The sequence below is a fragment of the Cucumis sativus genome, chromosome 5, assembly GCF_000004075.3.
Source record: "Cucumis sativus cultivar 9930 chromosome 5, Cucumber_9930_V3, whole genome shotgun sequence".
NCBI classification, from domain to species: domain Eukaryota; kingdom Viridiplantae; phylum Streptophyta; class Magnoliopsida; order Cucurbitales; family Cucurbitaceae; genus Cucumis; species Cucumis sativus.
This window is the reverse complement of record NC_026659.2, coordinates 30850038-30874807: the sequence shown is the minus strand read 5'-3', so window position 1 is coordinate 30874807 and position 24770 is coordinate 30850038. Positions and strand designations below refer to the sequence as shown.

The 24770-nt window shown below is 34.2% G+C and overlaps 3 protein-coding genes across 4 annotated transcripts; all 3 read right to left on the bottom strand.

The window, feature by feature from the left end:
- Nucleotides 1–9: 9 nt before the first annotated feature.
- On the bottom strand, nt 10–7865 carry LOC101212144. Its single transcript, XM_011657729.2, has 9 exons — nt 7653–7865; nt 5977–6686; nt 5712–5802; nt 5116–5191; nt 4766–4852; nt 3923–4056; nt 1883–2129; nt 1276–1339; nt 10–1023 (listed from the first exon to the last, which is right to left on the bottom strand). Exons 2-9 carry the CDS (start codon nt 6587–6589, stop codon nt 482–484), a joined length of 1854 nt encoding a protein of 617 aa, XP_011656031.1. The 5' UTR covers nt 6590–6686; nt 7653–7865; the 3' UTR covers nt 10–481.
- Nucleotides 7866–10537: 2672 nt separating this feature from the next.
- LOC101211899 lies at nt 10538–14827 on the bottom strand. 2 transcript variants are annotated; one of them, XM_011657728.2, is made up of 9 exons: nt 14481–14827; nt 13890–14010; nt 13670–13773; nt 12813–12938; nt 12531–12651; nt 12282–12366; nt 11693–11806; nt 11533–11572; nt 10538–11106 (listed from the first exon to the last, which is right to left on the bottom strand). In XM_011657728.2, the coding sequence occupies exons 1-9, from the start codon at nt 14655–14657 to the stop codon at nt 10954–10956; spliced, it is 1041 nt and encodes a 346-aa protein (XP_011656030.1). In that variant the 5' UTR covers nt 14658–14827; the 3' UTR covers nt 10538–10953. The 2 variants fall into 2 exon arrangements, with proteins under 2 accessions (XP_011656030.1, XP_004141492.1); XM_004141444.3 differs by having other exon boundaries at nt 13670–13770.
- A 1184-nt stretch (nt 14828–16011) lies between these two features.
- LOC101211665 (proline-rich receptor-like protein kinase PERK8) lies at nt 16012–23258 on the bottom strand. Its single transcript, XM_011657727.2, has 8 exons — nt 21396–23258; nt 20143–20550; nt 19769–19855; nt 19059–19129; nt 18523–18599; nt 17699–17846; nt 16718–16879; nt 16012–16602 (listed from the first exon to the last, which is right to left on the bottom strand). Exons 1-8 carry the CDS (start codon nt 22570–22572, stop codon nt 16333–16335), a joined length of 2400 nt encoding a protein of 799 aa, XP_011656029.2. The 5' UTR covers nt 22573–23258; the 3' UTR covers nt 16012–16332.
- Between the last annotated feature and the right edge of the window lie 1512 nt (nt 23259–24770).

Here is a 24770-nt window from a genome sequence, read left to right as displayed (position 1 = left end):
ACAATTGGAGATCACATGAAAATGACGAAATAAGATAAATGATTCTACAAATTGTTCTTCTGACAAACGTCACAATGCTAGTCTTGACCTAAAATCATATTCATGTTCAGATGACAAACAACATTTTCTGCTGATCTGATGTATTGTTCAGACAGTTGATCAAATTCTTTAATAATGATAGGGTGACTTCCCTTCTTTGACTCAACTTAAGAATCAAAATATTCACTGATCTCTTAACTCTAGAACTTGTCAAGTGAATAGCTCATAATATACAACAGAAGATGAAAATTCATCAACTAATAATTTAGATTCACCAAACTATGATTCTTTTATACAGAGGCTTCTATCTCTGGTCTTGAGTCATCTGTCATCTGCAAGGTTAATAATAAATCTTCACCAGCTTTGAAATGAGTATCACTTCACAGCCTCAATTCCTTTCAGTGTTTTTGTTTCTACAAAGGGGCTGTTAAATCTCAAAATATCAGCGTCTTCTTGGTGGTGAAAACAGGGAAGAACTGTAAGAAGAGCTATATCTTGAGTAATCATCATCACGCTGAGGGCTTCTTCTACCTCTATCTGAGTGGGGCCTCCCCAAATTAGGACTCCTTGAAGTTGAAAAACTACCTCTTGGAGTTTGAGAGTCATAACTAAAATCATGACCACCATATCTTGGAGTGAACGAGGGAGGACTTTTTATCGAGTCAACACCAGGAGGTCTATCATCTCTGTAGTCCCGGGACCATCGTTGTTGATGGTGATCATTTCCCCTCGTATCATATTCTGGGTAATGGTTCAAGCGCTGGTTCGACCGATTTCTAGAGAGACCCGAATTTGAAGGTTCAGGAGCCCAAAGTCTTTCATCTGCATTTTCTGGGATGGGAGCATTGATGCCAGGAAATTCAACACTCTTTTTCTTTCGTGGTTTACGGTACTCTGCCTCGGTAATTTCCCCATCTTCCTGTTCATCAGTCTTCTCATCAGCATATATTGTAATCCCTGATGGCTGATCCTCATCTTCCGGATCTAAAAGGATGATAAACACATTTTTTATTGCTATTAAATAGTGAACAAAACACTTCAGATAATAGTGAATTTCTTTCCTTCCTTTTTTTTGTTATTTTATAATGGTTTTAAAGGATTTTTTTCTTTCTAGTAGGCCATTCTGAAAAGATTTGAAAAACTATTTTCAGAACATGCACAGGATTTTGAAAAGGTTAAAATGACAATACGAGTCAAGAGAAAGCAGCACAACCACAAATAACACAACGTAATTACCTAAATATCCTGGCGGGTATCCCAACTCTCGCATTCTGTTAAGCCAGGGGGGTGGATCAAGCTCCTGAATGGAGAAGAGATTATCAAAACTCTAGCTATAAATGGGTTCTCATGAAGTTCACTTGTAAGTAAATAAAAATTTCCTATTTGTAAAACAAGGGCTGAATTACGCATTTGATTTTCAAAACATGGGCCAATTTCCATTGATTTCCAAACTTTTGTCGGAGTCTATTTAATTTGTGGCAGATGACAATCAAGAGCCAAACAGACCAAGAGATAATCTAAGCCCCCACATTCTGTTTTCCATAATCAGGAGGGAACTCCTAAGATTCATAAGGACAAACTACCAGCAAGGCAAAAGAGAACAGAACCTCAGAAAGGTCTAAATCTACATCATTTGACGACTTCCAAATTATATAAATTGCCAGGGGATAATTCTCTATAAGTAAAATGCAAGCTATCTCGGATATGCTCTAGGGAGAGGAAATGGAAACAATTTGAAGTTGAAGTTACTTATTGTAATGAACATTCAGTTTTAAATTTTTATTTGCTTTATTATTGGCAAGCCATGAATGAAATGTTCTTAAGAACAAGATAACTATAATACCTTGAGACCTAACAGTTGCCGTGTTTCTGCATCAAGAGTTCCTGGCCTCAAATCATCATACTTCCCTCCACGTGAATTTTGATAATATCGAGTTGAATTGCGGGAGGCAGAATTGTGCTGTTTTTTATACTTATTGCGAGCATTATTAACAGCAGCATTGTCTCGAGGCTTTCGACAATCTTTTAAGGAATGGTTGTAAGAACCACAATTGAAACAACGGCTAGCATCATCAATTATCTTCTGACCTCTGTAATGTTTACAAGGAAAATTAAGAATTAAAATAATAATAATAATAACTTGTTCAAAGCACTAATGGAAAGGCACAAAAACTAGCAAAACCAAGTATGTGCACTGTATTAATCTTTACGTTACTTTACGTTATTTGCCAAGCTAAAAAGATAAGAGCAATTAGGAAGAATCCTTTCATTTCCATTGCCATGAAAAACAAGGAAATCAAGGACTACATTTCATTTTTAACATAAGCCTGCCTCTTTCTTTAGATTTGCTTGGCCCCTGCTGTAAGCTTGAATCATCAGTTGAAATTAAAAGTATTAATTAGCCTCTGACTCACTCTAAAAGGTAATAAGTACTGTAAATCAGCCATAAATTCGCTGCAAGATGTGTGCGGCATGTGAGGAGGATTTTCTAGTCTCATGCTGGGTAACCAGATTACCAGATTGCCAGACTACAACAAAAATGAAGAGAATTCTAAAATAACATATCTACAAATGGCACTCTAAGCAATATGTTTGAGGGTATTACTCTTAATAAAACCATCAGCAGAAGCCATATTATGATTAGGCATAAAGAAATCGACAATAGATGGATCTCAATCAAGTGACTGGCAGATTTACTCCTAAACCATTTTCACACTGACACTTAGATACTGCGCTGCTCCAGCTAGGATTTTAAGGTTACAGAAGAGAAAAGTCCCTAAAAGTGAATTTCTTCTTTTGATCCTTGGGTTTGTATTTGAGAATGTCAACACTAGTGAGAGGATCAAAATGAAGTATCAAAAAGGTGCCATAGTAGTGAAAGACAGAAAACCAAGAGAGACCAAGCCACTAACGATACAGAAAAATCCATTGTGCATTTGCCACTGGCCCACTTGTATATTCTTTCACTTGCTTAATGAAAAATATGGTTTTCCAAATTAAAAATTGAACTGTTTTTTTCTTTTTAAAAAATTATTAAACTAACGAGAAATATGAAGGCAACTAGGCCTTATTAAAGACTCGGGAAAAGGAGAGGATGAGATGTAAACAGTGAAGAAAGACCAAAGAGAGAATCCATTCCCTTTAAATGGTCGGAAACAATCGGCAATTGCTCAAGAATTTTGGCCAGCAATAGAGGCTGAGAAAACCATGTTAATACAGAATGCAGGGGCTTCCTGATGTTGTCTTTGATATTCAACCGCACACAAGTTGCAAGAAACTTCTTAATAACATAACCTTTTTATAACTTGTAAAAAGAAAGGGAAGAACTTAATTGAACCATGATTACTCTCAAGGACAACTTAGCCAAACACTTTGAAGAGATTAAAACTACAAGAAAAACAGAGTCCTTGGTGGAATTCAAGAAATTTTGGAAGAAAGCAATAAAAGGATCGCGAAAGACCCAAATCTGATATTATTTAATATTGGATAAACATGAAACTTCATGTCAAAACCAATCAGTAATGTAGTATCTTTTAAAGATACTGAGATTTCCCATCTTTCAAGTGCGAGATCTTCAGCGTGTCCCCTCAAGATAACCTATTTGGGTTCACCATTCTTGGGTTGGATATCAATTCTTTTTCTTTGAACCAAATATTCGTTTTGGCTTCATGGATTTTGATAGCATATTAGATAGTTCTTGCACACGAGTTTCCATCTCGAACCAATTAGCAATTGAAAGAGTAGCCCACATATCATTTAAAACTCTCAACTTAAAATGAAAATTCTACAATTATTTATCCTAATTTACATGTAACAGTTCAAAACTAGGAAGGATAACCTACTAAAATATTTCATCCAACAGTGGTCAATAAAGAGTGCTTACCCTTCCGCATTACTCGAATCATTGGCTGAAGTGAGTCCTAAAGTGAACCCCCGATCGTAAAGTGGCACAGAATTATCATCTATGGGGACAAAATTTTGCTGCTGTTCACTTTTTTGGTTGTCCATCCAGAAAGTCTGCAGTTAAACAATAATTAAGAAGGAAAACAAAGAAGGTAGCTAAGAAAACAAGACAGGGAAAAAAAACTAATTAAAGAATTCCAAATTTGTTAACACAAAATATAATACATAGAAAGAACCATAAAGAGAAAATAGGTTCAGTTTTTGCCTCCAGCATCAAACTAAATAAAGGATAATAAGGTAAACAAAAAAAGATGTTCTCATATCAATCAAAACGTCCTCATGTTGTTACTTGCATTAGCTTTCTGTGTATTTATACACGAATTGGTCCACAAAGTTATCGGTTTCTTTGCTTTCACATACCACTCACTTGTTAACTAAAAGCAAAACTGGCATAGCTTGGCGAACATACACTGCTTTTAATTGCTACCAGCAAACCAAAATTTCAAACATGACGGTCTGTGGTTGTGCAAAAACAAGCCAAGAAAGTTTCAACTGTAGAGCTCCACTTCTACTTTATTTTTCCCCACATACCGGGAGGATAAAAAGAATGAAAAATGGAAGGCCAAATTGTAACTTTCCTCCTAACCTAAGGTTTACCACAAAAGATACAAGTAGAAAAGCCAAAAGATACATGAAACAATGATCTAACACCAACAACTGCGGTTAACTAAACCCAAAAAATGAAAAGCCACTCAATTTGAAATAAACATAGGCCAACAATCTCAAGTATAAATGTACATGAACAAAAAGACAGGAAAGTCACCACTGCTGAAGTCTTCTTTGTGCCAACACAGAGAGCAGGGAAGAAGGTCTCCTCTCCAGATTCTAGGTTTTCAGTGTCTTTATCATCCTGAACAGAGAAACAGGCAAGTTCAATTAGCTACTTGAACTCAAGATAGTGAACCTTAAATTGAGAGAATATTATTTATGAAGAAAAAACATTAACAGCAAAACACTTGCATACAAATGGGTACATCTCAGTTTGAGAATTCAACAAAATCAGATAAAAAGAGAGTTAATTCTAAATTCCACAAGATTGTACAAAACATAGTCTTGAACAATAAATCAGAGAATATAGCTGCAAACAAAGCAATAATAACAAATGAGGCTTACACATGATAAAGAACCTTGCTGAGCGTGCCACTCAGACCATTGCTTTAATAATTCATCAAGCTTTTGTTTACTATCTCTGAAAATCAGAAACTGAATCCAGTTAGGAACTTACAAAATCAGTTGTTGAACATAGGTCTCTATACGTTGTTCAACCAACATTGTATTTGAATATTTTTTAACGAGAGATAACTTTTCCAACAGGATAAATAAATTTAATTTTTTTAAAAAATAAGTGGTCTTACATTTGGGCATTTTGAAGGAAAGGAAGAAACATTTGTAAGCGGAACCCAACTAAGAGAATAATTTGGTACTACAGTCGGCATTTTAAAATTTATATCGACTTCAATGGCAAATCAATTTCAGAAAATTCTTCATCTCACTAATGATTATCATTTGGTTGTATCAAATTCAAATGATGATGGTTCTCTATCCAGTATCACTGGTAGCACTCTAATCCCTTAAAAATCCTAGTGCAATCAATATCAACAAGTCTTACGCTTTTGGCAACAATACATGTTTCTCAATTATAACAAACTACTATTTTAACTAAATTGAACAAAAAGGCTCGTTATTTCAGAAAACGTTGCATAACCAACCTTGTTAAAGAAGTATACACGATGTGCACTGAAGGTTGTTGCTCATCCATAGCTTCCATGGCCATCCTTGGTCTTTTTACACCCGATATTCCTGGATACATAGAAAAATAATGTTTAGTATCAAAATTAGAACCTTGTTTACCATAGAGAAAGAAATTTTAACTTATCACAATTAAAAGAGGATATGCCTTTAAAAAAATATTTGAAAGCCTATTTATTATTTTTTTTAAAGTAAATCATGAAAGGAGGGGGGAAGTCCAACTACCATCACTCTTCTGAATCTTACTGGGGCCTCCATGATGATGGGATGTGGCCGAACCGTTCTCCATGGGAGCTCCAGAGTTTAATTCATTGAAATCAATTGAAACTCCGTTCATTACAGTCAATTGACCACCAGTTTTCAAGAAGGATGAATTATCGACCAAATCCTTCTGAAATTTTTTACTTTCAACATGACAAACATCTTCATATCTTGTATGAAGCTCATTCTGCTGCAAGAGCTCACTGCTTGGTAGTATATTCCCATCTGCAGAGTTGACTGGCAGGTCCGCAGCTTTGCTCAGTATTTCACTATTCTCACTTCTACTTCTAGTCTTACTAAAATCTGGAAGGTTATTCAGATCCTCAATTTCCATATCTGAATCAGAACGTTGTGTTTCATCAACAAGGTCAGATTGGGGTATGCAATGCATAGCTTCCAACTGTACATCATCTACAAGCTCAGCCTTCTCTATGCTTGCATCATCATCCTTGCGCTTCAAAACACTTGATTGAGAATAAGCTTCTCTTGTTTCATTAAAAGTAAGAGATTCATTACTCTCGGTTTCATTTCCAGAATCACCGGAAGCTGGCAATGCAATGAAATCCTCGGTCCCCATAAAATGGAGGTACAATCAACAATTATGTAGCAAAATGTCCACTCACTAACTGTAAACTTGACTTGCAGGAATAAACAGCATACCAGGTAGAAATCACCTATCAATAAAAAGTGGCAATGGGACATGTTAATGCCATAACAACACCAAGAACACTTCAGGTAAAAGTAGACCAGGAACTTAATTAACTTACATAAATATTAATTTTACAAGAAAATAAAACTATAAAGAATCCAAAAAATATCTATCTGACTTATGGCACTTTCAGAATCCGAAACTTTCAAAACAACCTCACATCTTATAAAACAAGTTTCAAAATTCCCCAAGATCCCCAACTTTGGATATTATCCATCAACTGGTGTATTCATTAGATAACGTTGTAGGGTTAGAAACTAATCCAAAGGGCTGGTGTCTAAAAATTCTGAAAATACATATCCAAGTCATGTTAAAACTAAAAACAGTATTATCAAGTTGAAGTTAATTATTCCTTATAGTCCACAAAATGTGGGGTGAGGATTTGAACTCCTCCTTTAATTTACCTGTGGTCAGCACTTTTTTCCAACTTTCTTTATCACAAATTATTACTCAAGCTTCAAAGTATTATATCAACAACATCAAATCACTGAAAAATGGTACAATTGGATGCAGATGATGATAACGAAAACTGAAAACTTGGCAGCATATATTTGAACTTCCATAAATAACAATGCACATACACCTCTTTACAGCATGGCATTTAAATAGGGGAAAAAAACTCAAGCATCCAATTTGAGGCAAACCCAGTTACTAAAGTGAGCAAAAATCGATTTAAAGCACCAAGCAACTCTTCAAATTCTAAAATTTCGAAAGATTAATCAAATTATATATATTTTTTTAAAAAAAAAACAAATTCAGACTCAATTATCAGACGGGGCATTGAAAAAACGCTTGAAATATTCCTAATTCGAATACATTCTAGCTAAGTTGAGCCAAGGTTGTAATAGACCAAATAAGGAATGAGAAGAAGCATATTGTACGAGAGGTAAAAAAAAAGAAAAGGAGAAATTTAGGGTTGTGAAGAAGGTACCGTCAGTAAAAATTGAAAAGCCTGTATTGTGAAAGAAAAAGGAAGGGGAAGAAAGAGAAAGTCCGGTGCCGGAGAGATCTGTCGGAGCCGGAATTGGGAAAAGATGAGACAGAGCAACGACGAAGAGCGAGTGAGGTCAAATGATGATCCGGGCGGCGCAGTAGATTGATGAGTGCTCGCCGTACGATTCAGATTCTTTTCCCTTTTTTTTTTCCTTTTTCTTTTTCTCTTTTGCCTTTTTTTTTTATATTTTTAGGGTTCTAATATGATTTTTATTTTTAGTTTATTTGATTTTGATGTTTGTATTTTAATAAACTTTGAATTTAGTCTTCTTTTGATTTTTTTTTCACTTTTCCATTGTTCGTTAGGATTTTCCATATAAAGTTATGGAATTAGATATTGTATTTTTTTACGTGATCATTCTCGTAATTATAAAACTAAAATATTTATAAAATATATCATAGATGCGTAAACAATTAAATAAAAAATAAACATACATGTATGTCAAACTTACCTAAATCGAATTATCACCAAAACGCTGCACTCTAACAGTATACACACGAACTGTGAATTCGACTCCTTTCGACTTATTAAAGCAGATAGAATGAATTTTATATATTTGTTTATATGTAAAATAAGACCCCTAAAATCTTATTTATAGGCTTATTGGTGTTTCCTAATAAGCTTAGGATTTCTATTAAGCTTCCAATTTTTCAATTGGACTTATTAATTGTGTTTCCTAATAGGATTCCAATTGGATTTATTAACAAGATAAGTGTGAGAATGGCACAAAAATTGGATAACAAACTGAAAAAAAGCAAATAATGACAAACATAAATTCAAAAATAATGACAAACCAAGCAAATAATTGGTTATTCTTCTCGACAACCCTTTATTAATTATACATCTCAATTCTTTCGCGAGTGACCCGTTAAGTTAATTTAATATGACAATTAACTCATAACTCGTTTTGTGGCCTATAAATCATAATTGGTCTCTAGTAATACATTATGGTTATCCATATTAAATTAAGTCGATCCAACATAATCTAATATAATTATTGTTTTAATTATTTTATCACGCAATATCTATAATTGAATATAAGAGATGGACAAAGTCACTTTATCTAATTCAATTGCTTTCTCGATAATTGATTCAATAATCATACTAAAATAATAAGTGATATTAATACCCTTATTAATTCATTTTATAACACGACCATGCATTTCTACCGCTTAATCGAGTGACCTAGAAATATTTCTCCCTAATAAGAGGGACAAAATTCATCTTGATTAATCATTGTCAACTACATAATTCATAACGTATTTGAGTACAACATTAATAATTTTTTGGTTAAAGATAACATTTAATTGCATCATAATAGATTAATTCTTATTTTTCACACTATGATAATCACAAGTTTAAGGATCAAAACAATGAATTATTTTAGATTATTTATGACACATGTGCACGTAATAATCTCAAAAGAGGTGAGTCCAATTCTTATTTTCTAATAAGAAACTATGGATATAATTTATAATCATTCTATGATTATCCATTATACTTCACATTCATCTTAATTTATTATTGTTCCCACGATAATAATCAATTGAGGACATTTAGAATATAATAACATATTCATGGATATTATTATACAATAACATTACAACTATACTTTAATATTTCCATATTTCTTTTGAGCATTTCGTAACTATACTTTAATATTTTCAACATACATTTCCCTCAAATGTGATCATAGTTTATTTACAGATGATGTATCCTTCTCGATTTCAAGCATTACAACTAAAACCAATATTTTTTAAATCGAGGCAAACTTTGATCCAAGATGAATTGACTCGAACCTAATCAAACATTTCTCTAAGTACGAGTAAGAAACTCGAGATCATTCCACTTATATATACATTATGATTTTGATAACGGTAGAAGAGATAAGTCAATTCTAATTCTCAATTCAACAAACTCACTGTTGAGTTCGATTTCTCTTCGGCCCTCGCTGCTGTACATTAGCCTCTTGCTTCTTCTCACTTTCTGTCTTCTTTTTTCTCTCTATCTCATAATCTCCTCTGGTCTCCTCTCTCGCTCATTCTCAATCTCATCTCTCGCTCTCCAACCTCGGTCTGTTGTTGTATTCAATTAGTGCCCTTTCGTTCTTTTATCGTACGATAAGCAACCTTGATCTCCCCACGTCCCTGCAATATTTTGATTGTCAGGAGGACTCCTTTGTGGTGTTTAGATGGCCAATGAAAAATGGTGAAAGGAAAAAATTCGGAAAGAAGAGGAAGGTAGAAAAAGAAAATTAAAGATAATTTTGTAACTTTGGCTAATGATAATGTAAGCGAGATGATAAAATTCTTAAGTTTTAAAAAGAGGAACATATCCATTTAGCTTTTAAAATTAAGTCTATTATATCATAAAACAATGATAATGGATCATGACATATGTTCAATTATGAGTTTAATTTTGATAAATGACAACAAGTTTTATCATATACAACAATCATGGAGTAAAAAGTTCGATCTCATGCACTTGTCAAGAGTCAAGAAGGATAATGTTAGACCTCAAATATATTCTGAATGAACTATATTTACAAATAAAAAATAATCAAACCAAAATAGACAGAAAAGTAGAAGAGAAGAATTGTAAAAGAAAAAAGTAATATAACCAATGCTAAGTCATTCAAAATTTTGGATGAGAAATGATCATGACTGTTTTAAAAGTTCCATTTTGGTGTATGCAATTTTTTTCTAATACAATACGGGTAGAAAAATTGAACATGAATATTCACACATTCGTTATTCTTTTGTCAATTCTTTTGTCAATTAAGTTATGTTCATACTAACAAGAAATATAAATAAACTCAATAATAGTACAATTACCAGAGATATAGACCTGGTTTTTAATTGTGTCCAAAGATCTAATTTTAGAATCTCAATAGTTATTAAGATGTTTGACATGAAGTCTACAAAATGAAAGCAAAAAGAAAGAAATAATGAAGAACCTTCCATCACAATGAGAAACCTCAGGCAGGATAAAAAATCCACATTCCAAACATGACAATCTCGCCTAATGTATGTGAGTCTTAAATTTATAAGAAGTTGCATTTGGAAGCCAAACTTGATCCACAGACCTAAGTGAGAATGTCATCCATTCCATGTTATAGGAATGCTTTTCAAGACATTGTGACACCAATTTTTAGCTTGAAAAAGTGGAAGGAAAGAGTCACTACTGGGATTAGTCTAAAAAAAATTCATACATCAGAGTTGCATCTTCTTCATCTATTCTATCTGAACCACCATCTTTGCGCCATCGAAAGAGGAGTATTGAGGAATGGGGCATAACGGTAGATCAGCGGCGAAACAACCCTCCCAATATTGGTCCAGGCACTACGGTGATATCCAGAAGTGACAGGAGCATGATACATAAGCTTTAGCAACTGTTTTGAAATTGTCCAAAAAAAAAAAAAAAAGTGAGTCACCAACTCTTTTCTCTGATTATGAAAACAAAATATAGAGTTTCAACAAGAGAACACCCTAAAGATGTTCCACCAATCTATTCATGAGTTATAACATCAAAATGAGATCATATTAGAAACAACATACCATTTATTTGGTTAAAAATTCAAGAGAATTGCTCTTCGGTTAATGATTATAGAAACATGGTTGTTAATGGAAGCTCAAGCATTTCAGGGTTAGAAGCTCAATTATTTTGAAGTTAAATCTCCCCACCTCACCCACACACACATTTAAGATGGTAAACTGATCTTCTATGTTTTCTAATATTGTATGCGTTCCCAAGTATCTATTATGTTGTACTGACACATACTATTATGTTATTATGTTACGATTACACGAGAACGCACCTGCCAGTACATGAATGTATGTAAGAAGTTGCGTTGCCACCTGTAGAACACAAGTTTGAGGAGATCATTGAAGAGAAATGGCCATTAAAAAGTGTGTGCGTGTGTTATTGTTGTGGATTTAGAAGAAGTTGGCAAGAGCCAAAAGGAACTAAAAACTGACGAGAGCAAGGAGATGATAAGAATGAAGCCAAGTCCAATCTCAGCCTGCGAAGACAGAATGCTGAGAGTAGTTGAATTTGACTCCACCCATACGCAAGGGTCTTCCAAATATTTCCTGCAACAAATTAGAGAAAGAAAAGAAGCATAAGATACTCGGATAGAGAAAAAAAAAACTGATATATTATTGTTATAAACTTGAGTGATAAAAGAAGTGAACAAGCAGATATTAAGCACACGAGAAAAATAAGAGGCAATATACATTCATCTACTCTTAGACACCCATTAATTCCCTTAATAACACATAATGCATCTCTTGTTAGTAATATTCACCTTCCAATTTTGAAATTAAAGGAACTTTAATCAGATCTATTCTCTCTTTCTGTTTGTACAGCGCTTAATTTTCTCCTAAGAAGTATATCCCTATCTAGGCACAAGGAAGAAACTGTGGGCACCTTCCCCTTCCATAAAAGCAAAGATGGAGGGTATAAAATAAAAAACACATGCAGTCTAAAATGTAAGTAGAGATTAAAGGATTCTGTGTGTGTGCATGTGTGGAAATAAACTGAATCGAAAAATTGACAACTGGCTACCTGTATAAGGACGAACGTGCAAAATTACGCCTAAGAAACTTTGCAACATGTTCAAGTGCTCGACATAGGATAGGAATTAAAGCAACTGCATCAACCATAAAAGCAAAAGATTAAAAATCACCGCACGAGTAAGAAATGATAAAAAAACATCATAAGAACAAACTCACGTTTCAATGGACAAATAAGGTGATATGATATCACAAGGAGATCAATAGATAAACAAAAGTTGATCAGCGAAGCTATGCTTACATTTAAGACAAATATTTGAAGTCACAAAGGTGATACAGTAGGTGAAGTAAATGAAATCTTTTGTTCCAATAATCGACTGTAAATAAGCTTGCAAAGCTTGCAAATTCCATGCCCTGGGCTTCTGTAAACGTTAAAAAAATTAAGATAAAAAAATAGAAAGATAATACGGAGAAATATATGAACACAAAGGAGCTGTTCTCTTTTCTCTTCTTAAGATTGGAAGAAACCAAGAGTTTTCATAGAATTGCAAATGAAGATGTTAAAGTAGTATGGGGAACTTACTCCATACAACGAGTACAAAGAATATAAAGAAGAACAAGTTGTGCCCATAAAAGATAGCCTGTATGCCCTCTGTGAAAGATTTTTGGGTATTAGGGGGAAAATTGCCAGGACAGCCACAATAAACACCTGCAGAAGAAAAGAAAATATATTTTTCACAATAGATCCCAAAATTGAAAAAAAATATTTAAAAAGACAGAAGCAGAACAGAACTATCCACAACCACAAGCCAATACTGAAGACAACCAATATTTTTTATGAAAATACCCTTAGTACGACTTTCATGCTCACTTTTAAAATAATGTTCATAACTTCTCTAATAAAGATTTTTCTTGGAGGTTTCAAGTTTCCATGAAGGTAAAGAAGCCCATGGACAATGATCATAAAAGTTTGACGACAGAAATCTGCCATGAATGTGCTTTCCATAAACAAACTAATTCTCTAGGATATCACAAAGTCCAGTTGAGTGTCTTTTGTTTGCAGTTTACCCAAAAACGGGGCAGTTGAAAATCTCAATCGAGGTAAAACAAACAGGGCTTCAATTAATAGGGAAAACCTGGTAGTATATTTTGGAGAAAGATCAGGGCCACCGTCAAATAATAATTTACAAAGTAGAAGAGATGGCATACATCTTACAACACACACAAACAGAAGACGGTTTCAGTGATGAAAGGGATAGCTCCACAAAGAGAAGGAAGAAAAAACATTTCGGGTACTTTTGTAATTAAAAGTTCATACAAACTTTCAGAAAAGCAGCACTTCCAATTTAAGGAGGAAACAAAATACATAAATAACATTGTGTATGCTGTAGCCCTCAAACATTTCGTAGCTATACAAAAAACATGATATAAACTGCCTACCCATGCATTGACAGAAAACTGAATTGTTTGCCGATCCCAGCGCAAGGGTGTTGGATTAGCATCTGCACTAGCAGATGTACCTGAAGTCCTAGACGTCGATCCTGCTTCATTACAAGCAATGTGTTGCAGAAATGCAATCAGGTAAATTCAACATGAACATCAAAGAATTATTTAGATCTTGATGTCTAACACTATGAGGGGAAAACAACTGAACTTCTACCTGAACTTCGTGGTCGACTTCGATCATTAGTAGGAGAGGTTGCTGCGGAAGATGTTGCTGAAGGTCTAGATGACTGAGTTGAACTACTTGAAGACATGGCTTCTACTACAAGTTCAGGATCCTGTTTTGAAAAAGCACAAACTAAAAATTTAAAACAAATGCAAGAGAACACTTGAACTCTCAGCAACCATCAAAGAACACAAATTCAATAAAAGAAGACAGTTAAAACAAATGCCCCATTTCGCAGCTTAAACAAAAAAAAAAAAAAAGTTCAAGATTTTAACTGATTTCCTTGTAATTGAACTTGCACATCTTCTCTCAACTCCAAGAACCCAAAACCCACAAGAAATCTAAAAATCCAAAAAGTGAAAATTCCCAATAGAAATTGCACTAACAAGCATAAATTAGCAAGAACCAAATGAGATAATACAAAATCAACAAAAAGAGTTAAGTTCAAATCTCAAAACCCACAACAACGTAATAATCCAATAAAAAGAAAACAACCCCAATAAAGAATTAGTGAGTACAGAGTCTAAATTGAAGAAAACAGGGATACCCAAATCGAAAACAACCAAAAGGAAGAGAACCCACGATGTATCTCTGGTAAAACTTCCGCTTGTAATGATCAACAACATCAGAGCGAGACGCCATGTTAGGAGGAATCAAAATGTTGGACCAATAATCAGCCCATCTGGGATCGTTCTCGTAGTCGTATGATGCTGCCGCTGTCCTCTTAAGCCTCTGCGAACCATCTTGTTCTTCCCCCATTTCTTCGTTCTTCTGCTTGTTGCTGCTGTTGTTCTGGAAACAACAAGATTTCTATCGGCAAGAAAAATGGAGAGAAAATTTATGCCGATTTACTTTCCACTAGTGAACGACGTTTACCAAAGACTATAGATTCTCTTTCCCATTGGCTTAAGAAACGATGTCGTTTTAATCCTAAATTGAGAAGAAAATATATTCGTTCCACTCTCAACTTTCAAAAGGTAATACTTTCACGTACACATTAGTTTTGATTTTTACTTTCATTCAGTATCTAGATTTTATGATGTTATATAGTTTTTATTCGATTTGGTAGAAACCACCCCAAGTTCTTTTAGAATGTTTATCTTTCAACTCAAATGCATTTTAGAAATTTTTTTTTAAATTATTGCGAGTGCTTAACTTTCGAAGTTTTTATAATTGGGTCACCGAAAAGTAAGTGCACCTAGTTGGTATAGGTATTAATTTTTAATTGTTATAACTCTTTTTTAACATTACTTTCATGTCTTCAACATCTCTCTCATTTAGATACGATATCAGTTCATTTATGTCACATTCTTAAACTTAAGGCGTTACACTAGTTGTTCAAAATGCTCATTTTTTAGTTAATCAATTTAAAATAATTACGATGTTAGATTTTTTCAATAATTTTAACCGCAATGACACGCGAGTGAAAGCTAATTTAATTTTTTAGATTAAGAAAAAATATTTTAAATAACAAAACTAGTGAAAACATTACAAATATGACAAAATTTTACCTTCTACAGTTCTACTAGTGATATGTCTAATCATGGTTGTTTGTTTTTTGTTATACTTATAACTAAGTTAGTCCATTACTCTTAAATTAATTTATAAGGCATTAACCCACAATATTTAAAACTTGAAATGAACATTTTTAAATCTAACAAAATGAACCAAAATAAGTAAAAGTGAATCAAACTCAATACTGAGATGTAATATTCAAAACCAAGGACTAATATTTAAAACTAAACCTAAAACATAAAATTTCATCTTATATTTATTTCGGATAATACTTTCTCTTTACCCTGGTAACTATAATTACTTTTGTGATCCTTTTAAATTTCTACATCATTTATACCTTCATAAATATAATATAATGTGCTGCATTGCTCATAATAGTTTAGCTTTTATACCGTCATAAATATAATGATGAAGCTCCTCAAATTGAAAGTTTCTTAGTTTGATCCCTAACCTGTAATGGTTGAATTTTTAAAATCCCCACAAAAAGAAGAAGAAGAAGAAGATTAGAGATTCGATAAAATTCACTAGATTAGGTCATAAAATAAATTGATTAAACAAAGACATTTGACATCCCAAAAATCAGACTTGATGCCAAGAATCATTCTTCAAAATTCATATACTTACCATTAACAACTGAGAATAATTGTAATAATTGTTCAAAGAATAGTACATACATTTGTAGTTGCTCCTCAAAATTTGAGAATATAAAGAAATGGTGTGGCATTTTCAGCCCCAAATTGTAGAGAATACAATATCAATCAGCTTTTATCATTGCAAAACCTTGTTAGCAGAGAGGAGAACAGGAACAAAAAGAAAATTTGAGATGAAAAAAAAATGAGCAGAGATTTACAAAAAAAATTGAATGGTAGGGCCTGATTCCAGCTCCAAAATCTGCCAGAAATGTAAAATAAACACAATATCAGATGTTCCATTGCCGGGATCGATTCATAGGTGCCGAGGGACTTTGATCTCTGGATTCTCTACTCCAGCTACTCTGACTTTGACTATAACTTCGACTTCGATCTCGATCAGAGTAACCGTAACTGTAATCTTGACTGCCGAAAGCCATTCTTTGAAACATTCTAATCTGAGCAGAATGCTCAGCTGAATCAAACACTCCACTCTGCCCAGGTTTCACTCCATTTGCAAGATCTGACATTTCATCTAAAGAGTCTAGAGCTCTCACCACCTGATGTCAAAACAATACATTTCATCTTAGGTTTTTTCCCCTAAGTTGGAATATGTTTATGTGGGAGGTTTTCTCGTTTAGTTGGAAATTTAATGTATGATATGAAGATACTAACCTGACTCATTCTTGGCCTCTTTACTGCCGAATGACGAACGCAAGCGGCTGCTGCTTCAATCATCCGAAACATTTCTCTATCTATGTAATTGTTGTCTAGCCTTGGATCCACCAATTCATCAAAATTCTCCTCCTCAATAGCTTGCGCAAGCAATGGTCGAGCCTGAAGTTTCCATGGAGGTTAGTGTAAAAATGAAGTTTAAAGCAAACAGATGAAAAAACAAAATATGAGCAAAATGTTCTCAAACTGCAAAAGATGAAAAAGAGGTTTCCTTCTCTAAAATTCATGCAACCAGTTGTAAGGGTTAGTTCTGCCCTGTCTAGAAGAAATCCTATATTAAATTGCCAAGATGAGGAAGGTTAGTCTTAAATTTCCTACTGCATTAGTTTTGCATAGCAGTGGGGCAAAAAAATGGAGAATTATTATGTAATGCATTACCATCACCAATATAATCGTTCTCACTGATCCACTCCGAACGAGTGATCCTTTCAACTATAATCAGATTGTCCTCAATGTTCATGAAACTGAATGCAACCAGAATAGGTGTAAGTTTCTACCATACGTTCCAGGTCACCTTCATAATTATGTTTTCCTTCACATTTTGTTGATGTTCAAGTTTCTTGTATTGTTTTAAGTTGAGCATTAGTCTCTTTTCATTCCCTTAATGAAAAGTTTTGTGTCCTTTTAATATATATATATATATATATTGTCAGTTTTTCTTATGTGCTTATTTGCAGTTCCCCACCAGAATACTATTCAACAAAGACAACTAAAACACATTAAGGTCTTGAAAGAGTGAGACAATTCACATAAGGTCACCGATTTCATTTTTTTTTCATCTTTTATTTTCTTTTCATTTATTGCATTCTTTTTTATTCTTTTCAAGAAGCAAAGATAGAAACACATAAAATGAAGGCTTCAGTTTTGCAAATACCTTACCTGGTTAAATAGCAAGAAAGAAGTTGAGATAGAGAGGCTTACCCATTCAACTAAGCTCTCATCCCCTAGAGGCTGAGAAGAATCTACAGGCTTTCGGCCAGTAATCAACTCCAAAAGTACAACCCCAAAAGAGAAAACATCAGATTTATCTGTCAATTTCCCACTTGTTGCATACTCTGGGGCCATATATCTGAAGATTGCAGAAAGTCATTCTTACATTTAGCTAGTGCAGTAACAGGAACAAAAAAGTGCATATTGCATATTGCAAATTGAGTCAGACAATTAGAACTGAACAGGGATTTGTAATTTCTGAAGTAAAAAGCAGCGAAGCACCATGCAAGGGTTGTATTATTGAAATAGACTAATGGTTAGGATTCAAATACATGTCATGCAGAAACGCCATTGCATCCCAGGTTGCAGTCTTCCTCTCCTTCTTTTATTGGGTTCAATGAAATGTTTGTTTCTTCTTTTTCTTTTGTTTAATCTTTAAAATGAAATGTTTCCTTCTTATTATCATTTTTTTAAAAAAACTACTTCTATAGTAAAGCAAATCTAACCTAAAAGTTTAAATTTCATTAACTGAATCATAAAATTAAATAAGTGGTGAAATTAATATCATTCAGTTGTTCAATCTCTGTTCTTTGACAGTTCATGGCTAGTTGCAAGTGTTGTTGTTTGGACAAGGGTTCTTCTTTTTTAATTTTTATGGATATTGGATCTTATAATCCTGTTGAATGCTTCATCAAGTAAGCAAGCGTACACCAGCGCTGAATTACTTAAACCACAGCCATCATGAAAAAAGAAAGTACATAGTATAGCAACTTGCTCTTGAGAAAATGAATATAAAAGGACTCTTATTGACATACCCAAAGGTTCCCATGACACGAGTTGTTACATGAGTATGTGAATCCAGTGCCAATTTAGCAAGCCCAAAATCAGCAACCTGTTGGTGGTAGAGACACAATTTTAGAAGCAAACAAATAACTAAAAGTGCACACAGTTGGGAGAACATCTAATCACATCTACACCAATCACGATCCTATGTACCTTAAGAAGTTCTATTAAAATCAGTGATGGCAATCACTAAATAAAAGTGCTTCCAGCTCGAGAGAAAAATGACAGATCGTTCAATCAGAATTTCTGATGATATGGAAAAAATTGGGAAGGCATGGGGAGTACATTATTTTCTCTTGTTCATCGTAAATCTGTGTTTTGTACTAAAAATGTTAAAAGTACAAACACAAGTGGTATCAAAAGCCCCCAAGTCACCTCCGTCTTAAGAATCTTCTAATCTCAGTGTTTATCATGGAAAACCCTTTGATTTTTTCTAACCACAATTCCCAAACTAGAGTTTTAGTGGCAACAATTGTCGGAGCAGTTCAAAAGAATTCTAGCAAATTACCTGAGATTCAAAGTTGATATCAAGAAGAATGTTAGACGATTTAATATCCCTGTGAATAATGCGTGGATGACCTGGTAAGAATCACCATAATACTGAGAGGGTTATTGAAAAATACTTTAAAAAGTCAAAGAAGAAATTAAACGCTTGGATAGAAGACTGAAGATTACTAATATCTAACTAGATTTCCTTAAAACGGAAGCACCATAAGTATAACAATGGATGTATGATGAGAATGAATAATTAATGAAGCAGCATGTATAAGAAGTGGAAGAACCATCAAAGTTGAGCATCATAGAAGTCACTTGTTAATATAAATATGTCTTCAAACTTAAACCGACCTTATGCACACCTTAACTAACTTCAAAGGGTTACTACCTAATCCTACAGATTTAGTTGGAAGCCATTATGTTTACAGTCTGCAACTATTGGATCAACTCACGGTAAATACTCTTTGGTAACCACCGGCGGATTTAGTATAGACCCGGGGGGGCTCAAGCCCCCCCTCAACTTTATTGTCTTTATATAATGTGTATAAACAAACTCAATTAATACTTAATATTTGTAGACAGTTTAGTGGTAATTATGCTCTTACTTATGTAGTTTCTTTTCCAAATTTTTATTTTTCCTCTAAGTTACAACTCGAAGCCCCCTGTCAATAAATTTTCTGGATCCGCCACTGTTGGTAACAATGTCTGAAAGAAGAAACTTACAATCTTCATGTAGATAAGCAATTCCACGAGCTGCACCAGCAGCAATTCGAACACGTGTACCCCAAGCCAAAACTGGCCTGTTCTCCCCTGAAATTAAAATTTTCCACAGATTTTTTGTTAAGAAAATTGAGAAGTCCCAAAATGGGAATGACATTTTCCATTAAGAGGGAAAAAAAAGAGGGAAGCTTTTCAGGAATGTTTAGCAAGTGCAATACAATTGAAAGAGGTAACAAAATTGAAAATTTAAAACAGACCTACTTTCTACATTAACAAAATAATAGTTGCATAGATGTTGCATGCTTATAAAAAGTATGATGCCAGAAGAGGTAAGAGTTCTCTATACATTTCATCAGGATTCATAAAGTACATCTTACCGTGTAGATGGTAATGAAGGGTATTGTTTGGAACATAATCGTAGACAAGCAATCTTTGATAATCAGAGATACAGTAACCAACCAGGGAAACCAAATGCCGATGGTGTACTCGGCTAATAATCTCAACTTCAGCTCTGAACTCTCGTTCTCCCTGACCACCACCCACTTTAAGTTGTTTAACAGCTACGTCTCTTCCATCTGCAAGGGTGCCTTTGTACACACAACCAAAACCACCTTCCCCCAAAAGATTATTTGATGAGAACCCATCTGTTGCCTGGTGTAGGTCATCATAAGCAAACGATCTCGAATTACCTACTCCACCTCCTTCTGATGGTGAATACTTGAACTCACTATCAGTACGACTTCCTAATACAGGAACTGAAGAATGAGGCCTTAGGAAGAGGGAATCTGGAGAATACATGAATATTCATTAGTATTCATAATGTTATGGGAACACACCAACTAATTCTCCTTGTAGCCTAAATGGAAAGAGAAATAATTCTCTTTGGATATCTCATTCATCGATGAAATTGCTTCTTATCCCAAAAAAATAATAATAAATGGAAAGAGAAATAAAAATAATACATAAAACATAAAACATCCTGCTACAGTTTCTAAGCTAATTGATGTTGTGGTGTCATGTAGCTCAGGCCAAGTAAAACAGAACAAGCTAAAATTAATAAATATTTAAAATCCCAAATGTAAATGCGAAAGCTAAACCCGCATTGCAACTAATGTTTTCTGAATAAAGCATCTGAAATCATATGGAATCTACTTATTATGGGCACGCTGTGGATAGCTTTGAAATTCTAGGTAGGGGTAAAAGTGCTTTTAGTTTATCTACCAAAAATTATATCCACGGGAACTCTAATTGTACTAAAGATTGAAATAATGAAAACTTCAATAATATATAAATCCGAATGAGAATCACATAAAATCAAGACTAAAGGTGCCATCTAGAATGTCATCCCGTATGACTCAATCAACCACAAGTCCACATTAGTTCTTGTTCTTCTTAAATTTCTAAAGCTATAGCAACGAAGAATATTTTCCTTGAAATTGAAAACTGGCTTAAATTAATACAGTACAAAAAATATCTCATATCTTCAGTGCAACATATGAGTTCCTCTTCACCAGAGCTAAGCCCTATAGTTCATTTGTGTCACTCAACATCCTCTACATTATGTCAGAAACCTTTTTATCAATGATTATAAAAGAAAATACATATAGGCTTCAGTGTTCAAATAGAGTACCTGAGTTTTGGGAGGAAAAAGGAGAAGCCATGGTGTAAGGGATATTCTTCTTTCTTCTCTTCCGTTTCTGAACAAACCACATAACCATGATAACAAGACTGACGAATAGAACACCAACCACACTGCCAACTGCCACAGATGTTCCAGTGCTGAAACCCCCTTTACCAGTGGCTGAGCTATTTGCTGTAGTATTGGTACCATTGATTGGTGGAATTGGTTGTTCTGGTGTAACAGAAACTGGAGGAGTAACAGGACTTCCACTAGATGAATTAGTTGGAGAACCAGGATCACCAACTGGAGGAGGAGCAGACGATGAAGGGACTGAAGGAGGAGGTGATGGTACTGTGGGTCTTGGTGAAGGGGAGTTATCTGAAGGTGGAGATTGAGAATCAGGAGGAGGAGAAACCTTGTGGGTTGGGGGAGATACTTTAGGTGGTTCTCCTGTTGATGAAGGTGGTGTTGGGACATTAGTTGGTGGAGATGGAGGAGGTGAAATCGTTTCGGGGGGAGGGGGAGAAGGAGTTGAAGATGGAGGTCTAGGATTGGATGGAGGAGGTGGAGAACCACCTTCCGCTGCTGGTGGTGGCGGAGGTGACAATTCAGGAGGGGAAGGTGAAGCTTCAGGTGGAGGAGGAGAGGGAGTGGATCCCTCGGGGGGAGGTGGTGATGGTGATGTTGTTGAAGGTGGTGGTGGAGAGGTTGTTGTTGAAGGTGGTGGTGGAGAGGTTGTTGTTGAAGGTGGCGGTGGAGAGGTTGTTGTTGAAGGTGGCGGTGGAGAGGTCGTTGTTGAAGGTGGCGGTGGAGAGGTTGATGTTGAAGGTGGTGATGGGGAGGATGGTGTCGAGGGTGGCGGTGGTGAGGGCGAAGATTGTGGGGGTGAAGGTGTGGAACCAGTAGGGGGAGAAGGAGGTGAGGATGTTGGTGGAGCAGGTGATGCTGTCACCGGAGGAGGAGACAATGTAGGAGAAGGATCAGGAACAGCTGGTGGTGATTGAGGAGGTGGAGCTGAAGAACTAGAAGGTGATGAAGGAGGTTCACCAGTCTGATTAGGCACAGAGGATGTTGGAGATGAGGGAGAGGTTGCAGATTCCGCCGGAGGAGAAGGAGAAGGAGGTGAAAAAAATGAAGAATCTGATGGATTCTCAGGAGGAGAAATACTTGGAGAAGGTGAAGCCATAATCCAATTCACAGACCCTTAAATAAGTACAAAATCCAACACTACACCTCCATTCCGGATTCAAAAATCATTGACACATAAGCTTCACAATGTAATCACAACCCAAATACCACTTCTCAGTCAATGTATCACCAAACTCATCTAAAATCGCTCCAAATTCACAAAGAACGTACAGCAAAAACACTGATTCAATATACTCTACAGCTAAGAAACTTCAAAGAAACCCCAACAAAACCCCCCCAGTCAATCCAAACCAGAAGAACTCAAACCATGAAAACAAAAAAACCTCAAATCTACCAGATCAACAAAGTGCAGTACAATTTCAGCAAAACTAGAACAACCCAAATGCTGTAATCGACAAAATGTGGCAACCCCACATCAGTAAATGGGCTGAAACTGAAAAACAAAGCTCGTACCTCTCGCTCAAACGATGATATTTCCTCCGGTGACCAAGTCCTGAAAGTCGAAAATGGAATCTCTGAAGTCCACTCGGTAACCCCAGAAAAATCCTTCGGTGGATAATAGTGGGGGCGGTTTTACAAAACGTGGGGGCGACTTGCTGGAGCCAATCTTCATTCAGCTCGCACATGCAAAGACAGGCTAACGAACGAGTTTAAGCATTGTAATTAAACCCAAATCAAAAAGAATACTCTGTTCTTTTCAGTAACATCATCACTGTTTTTAACTATTTGCCATTTTTTTCCACCAATTTTTTTTTTTCTTTTTCCTCATCATTCTTAGACACAAACCAACAAAATTTGTCATTTCATTCACAAAAAGATTTGCTTTTTTTTTTTCTTTTTTCCTTTTTCAAGTTGAAAGTCTCCGTTTCTTTTTACTCTATTTTTATGAAGCAATAGTCAATTATTGTTCTTGTTCTTGGTCATATGTTGTTCTATAAACAATCTTTCAAGTAAAGTTTTGTTTAGATTTAAACCATTCTTTTGAAAATTAATCTTCCTATTTACAATTACAAACTAAATTTCTAATTCAGCACAAATGTTGATAAATTAAATTTGTAATTTGTAGAGTTAGCCAACAAGTTTTTCTTTTTCTTGTTCTTTTGAAAAAACAATTTTTGTATTTTATTTTTACTAATTTTTAAAAATGGTTTAAAAAATATTATATCTATTGGTAGTTGAAAAAGAGGTGAGAAATATGGTATTACAAACAAGTTGTAAGTTACACGCATATAGTTTATTTACAAAAATTATTTTAAATTATAAAACTTTCAAAAATATTTATAAAATAATCGTAAAAAAAAAAGTCTCTTTTTTGTTTTGAAGGTAAATTTTAGATTAATTATGATAAGAATCTAAAATATTTCATTATTTTGATATTTATTTTTATTTTGATTTATTTGGTAGATTTATAAATATAAAAGATAAAATTTGTAATTTGTTTCTTTCTTAAGGTATATTCATGCAAATTTAAAAGTAATAATAGAAGTTACCAAAATGGTTACTTTGCTTATTTGTGAAGTAAAATTCAATATCTTTAGAAAACAAAAATAAACATAATGAATTTAAAATAATAATGTGACATTAATTTTTAAAAGGCCCAAATATGGAAGACAGAGAAATTTTTTTTTTAAAAAAAAGCTTTGTTGGATTGGAGCCTTCTCTTCACCCAACTTTTATATACAAAAATAATAAAATATTATATATATATATATATATATATATATATATATATTATACTTTTTATATTGGATTTATTATTTCTATTAATAATTTATCGATTAAAAATCTTTATAAGTGAGATCTCATAGTCAATAACATTTTGTTTGAACGTTGAAATTGCTTTGCTCATCTGCCAATGGAAAATTTAAAGGTTTTCTAATAAACTTCTTTTTCAGTAATTTATATTCTGTATCAAAAACAACAAAATTTCGTGACAACCGATTATTTCTTTTTAAATTTCATATATGCGTTTACGGATTATATATTATAATCTATGGAATATTGGACTATTTTGATGTTATTAAAGCTCGAGATCGAATAACTAAAGGTAGAAATATTTCATCTCAATGTAATGTATGCCAAAGATCGAATGAAATAAATGCATAATTCTTTTTCCTCGAATTATTTCAGTGTCACTAAGGCTCAAGATACAATAATCTCGGGACATGGTATGTCCAAGATAGTGTATCAAAATCTACACACGATCGTGTATTGTGTGCATTTAACTGATTTATC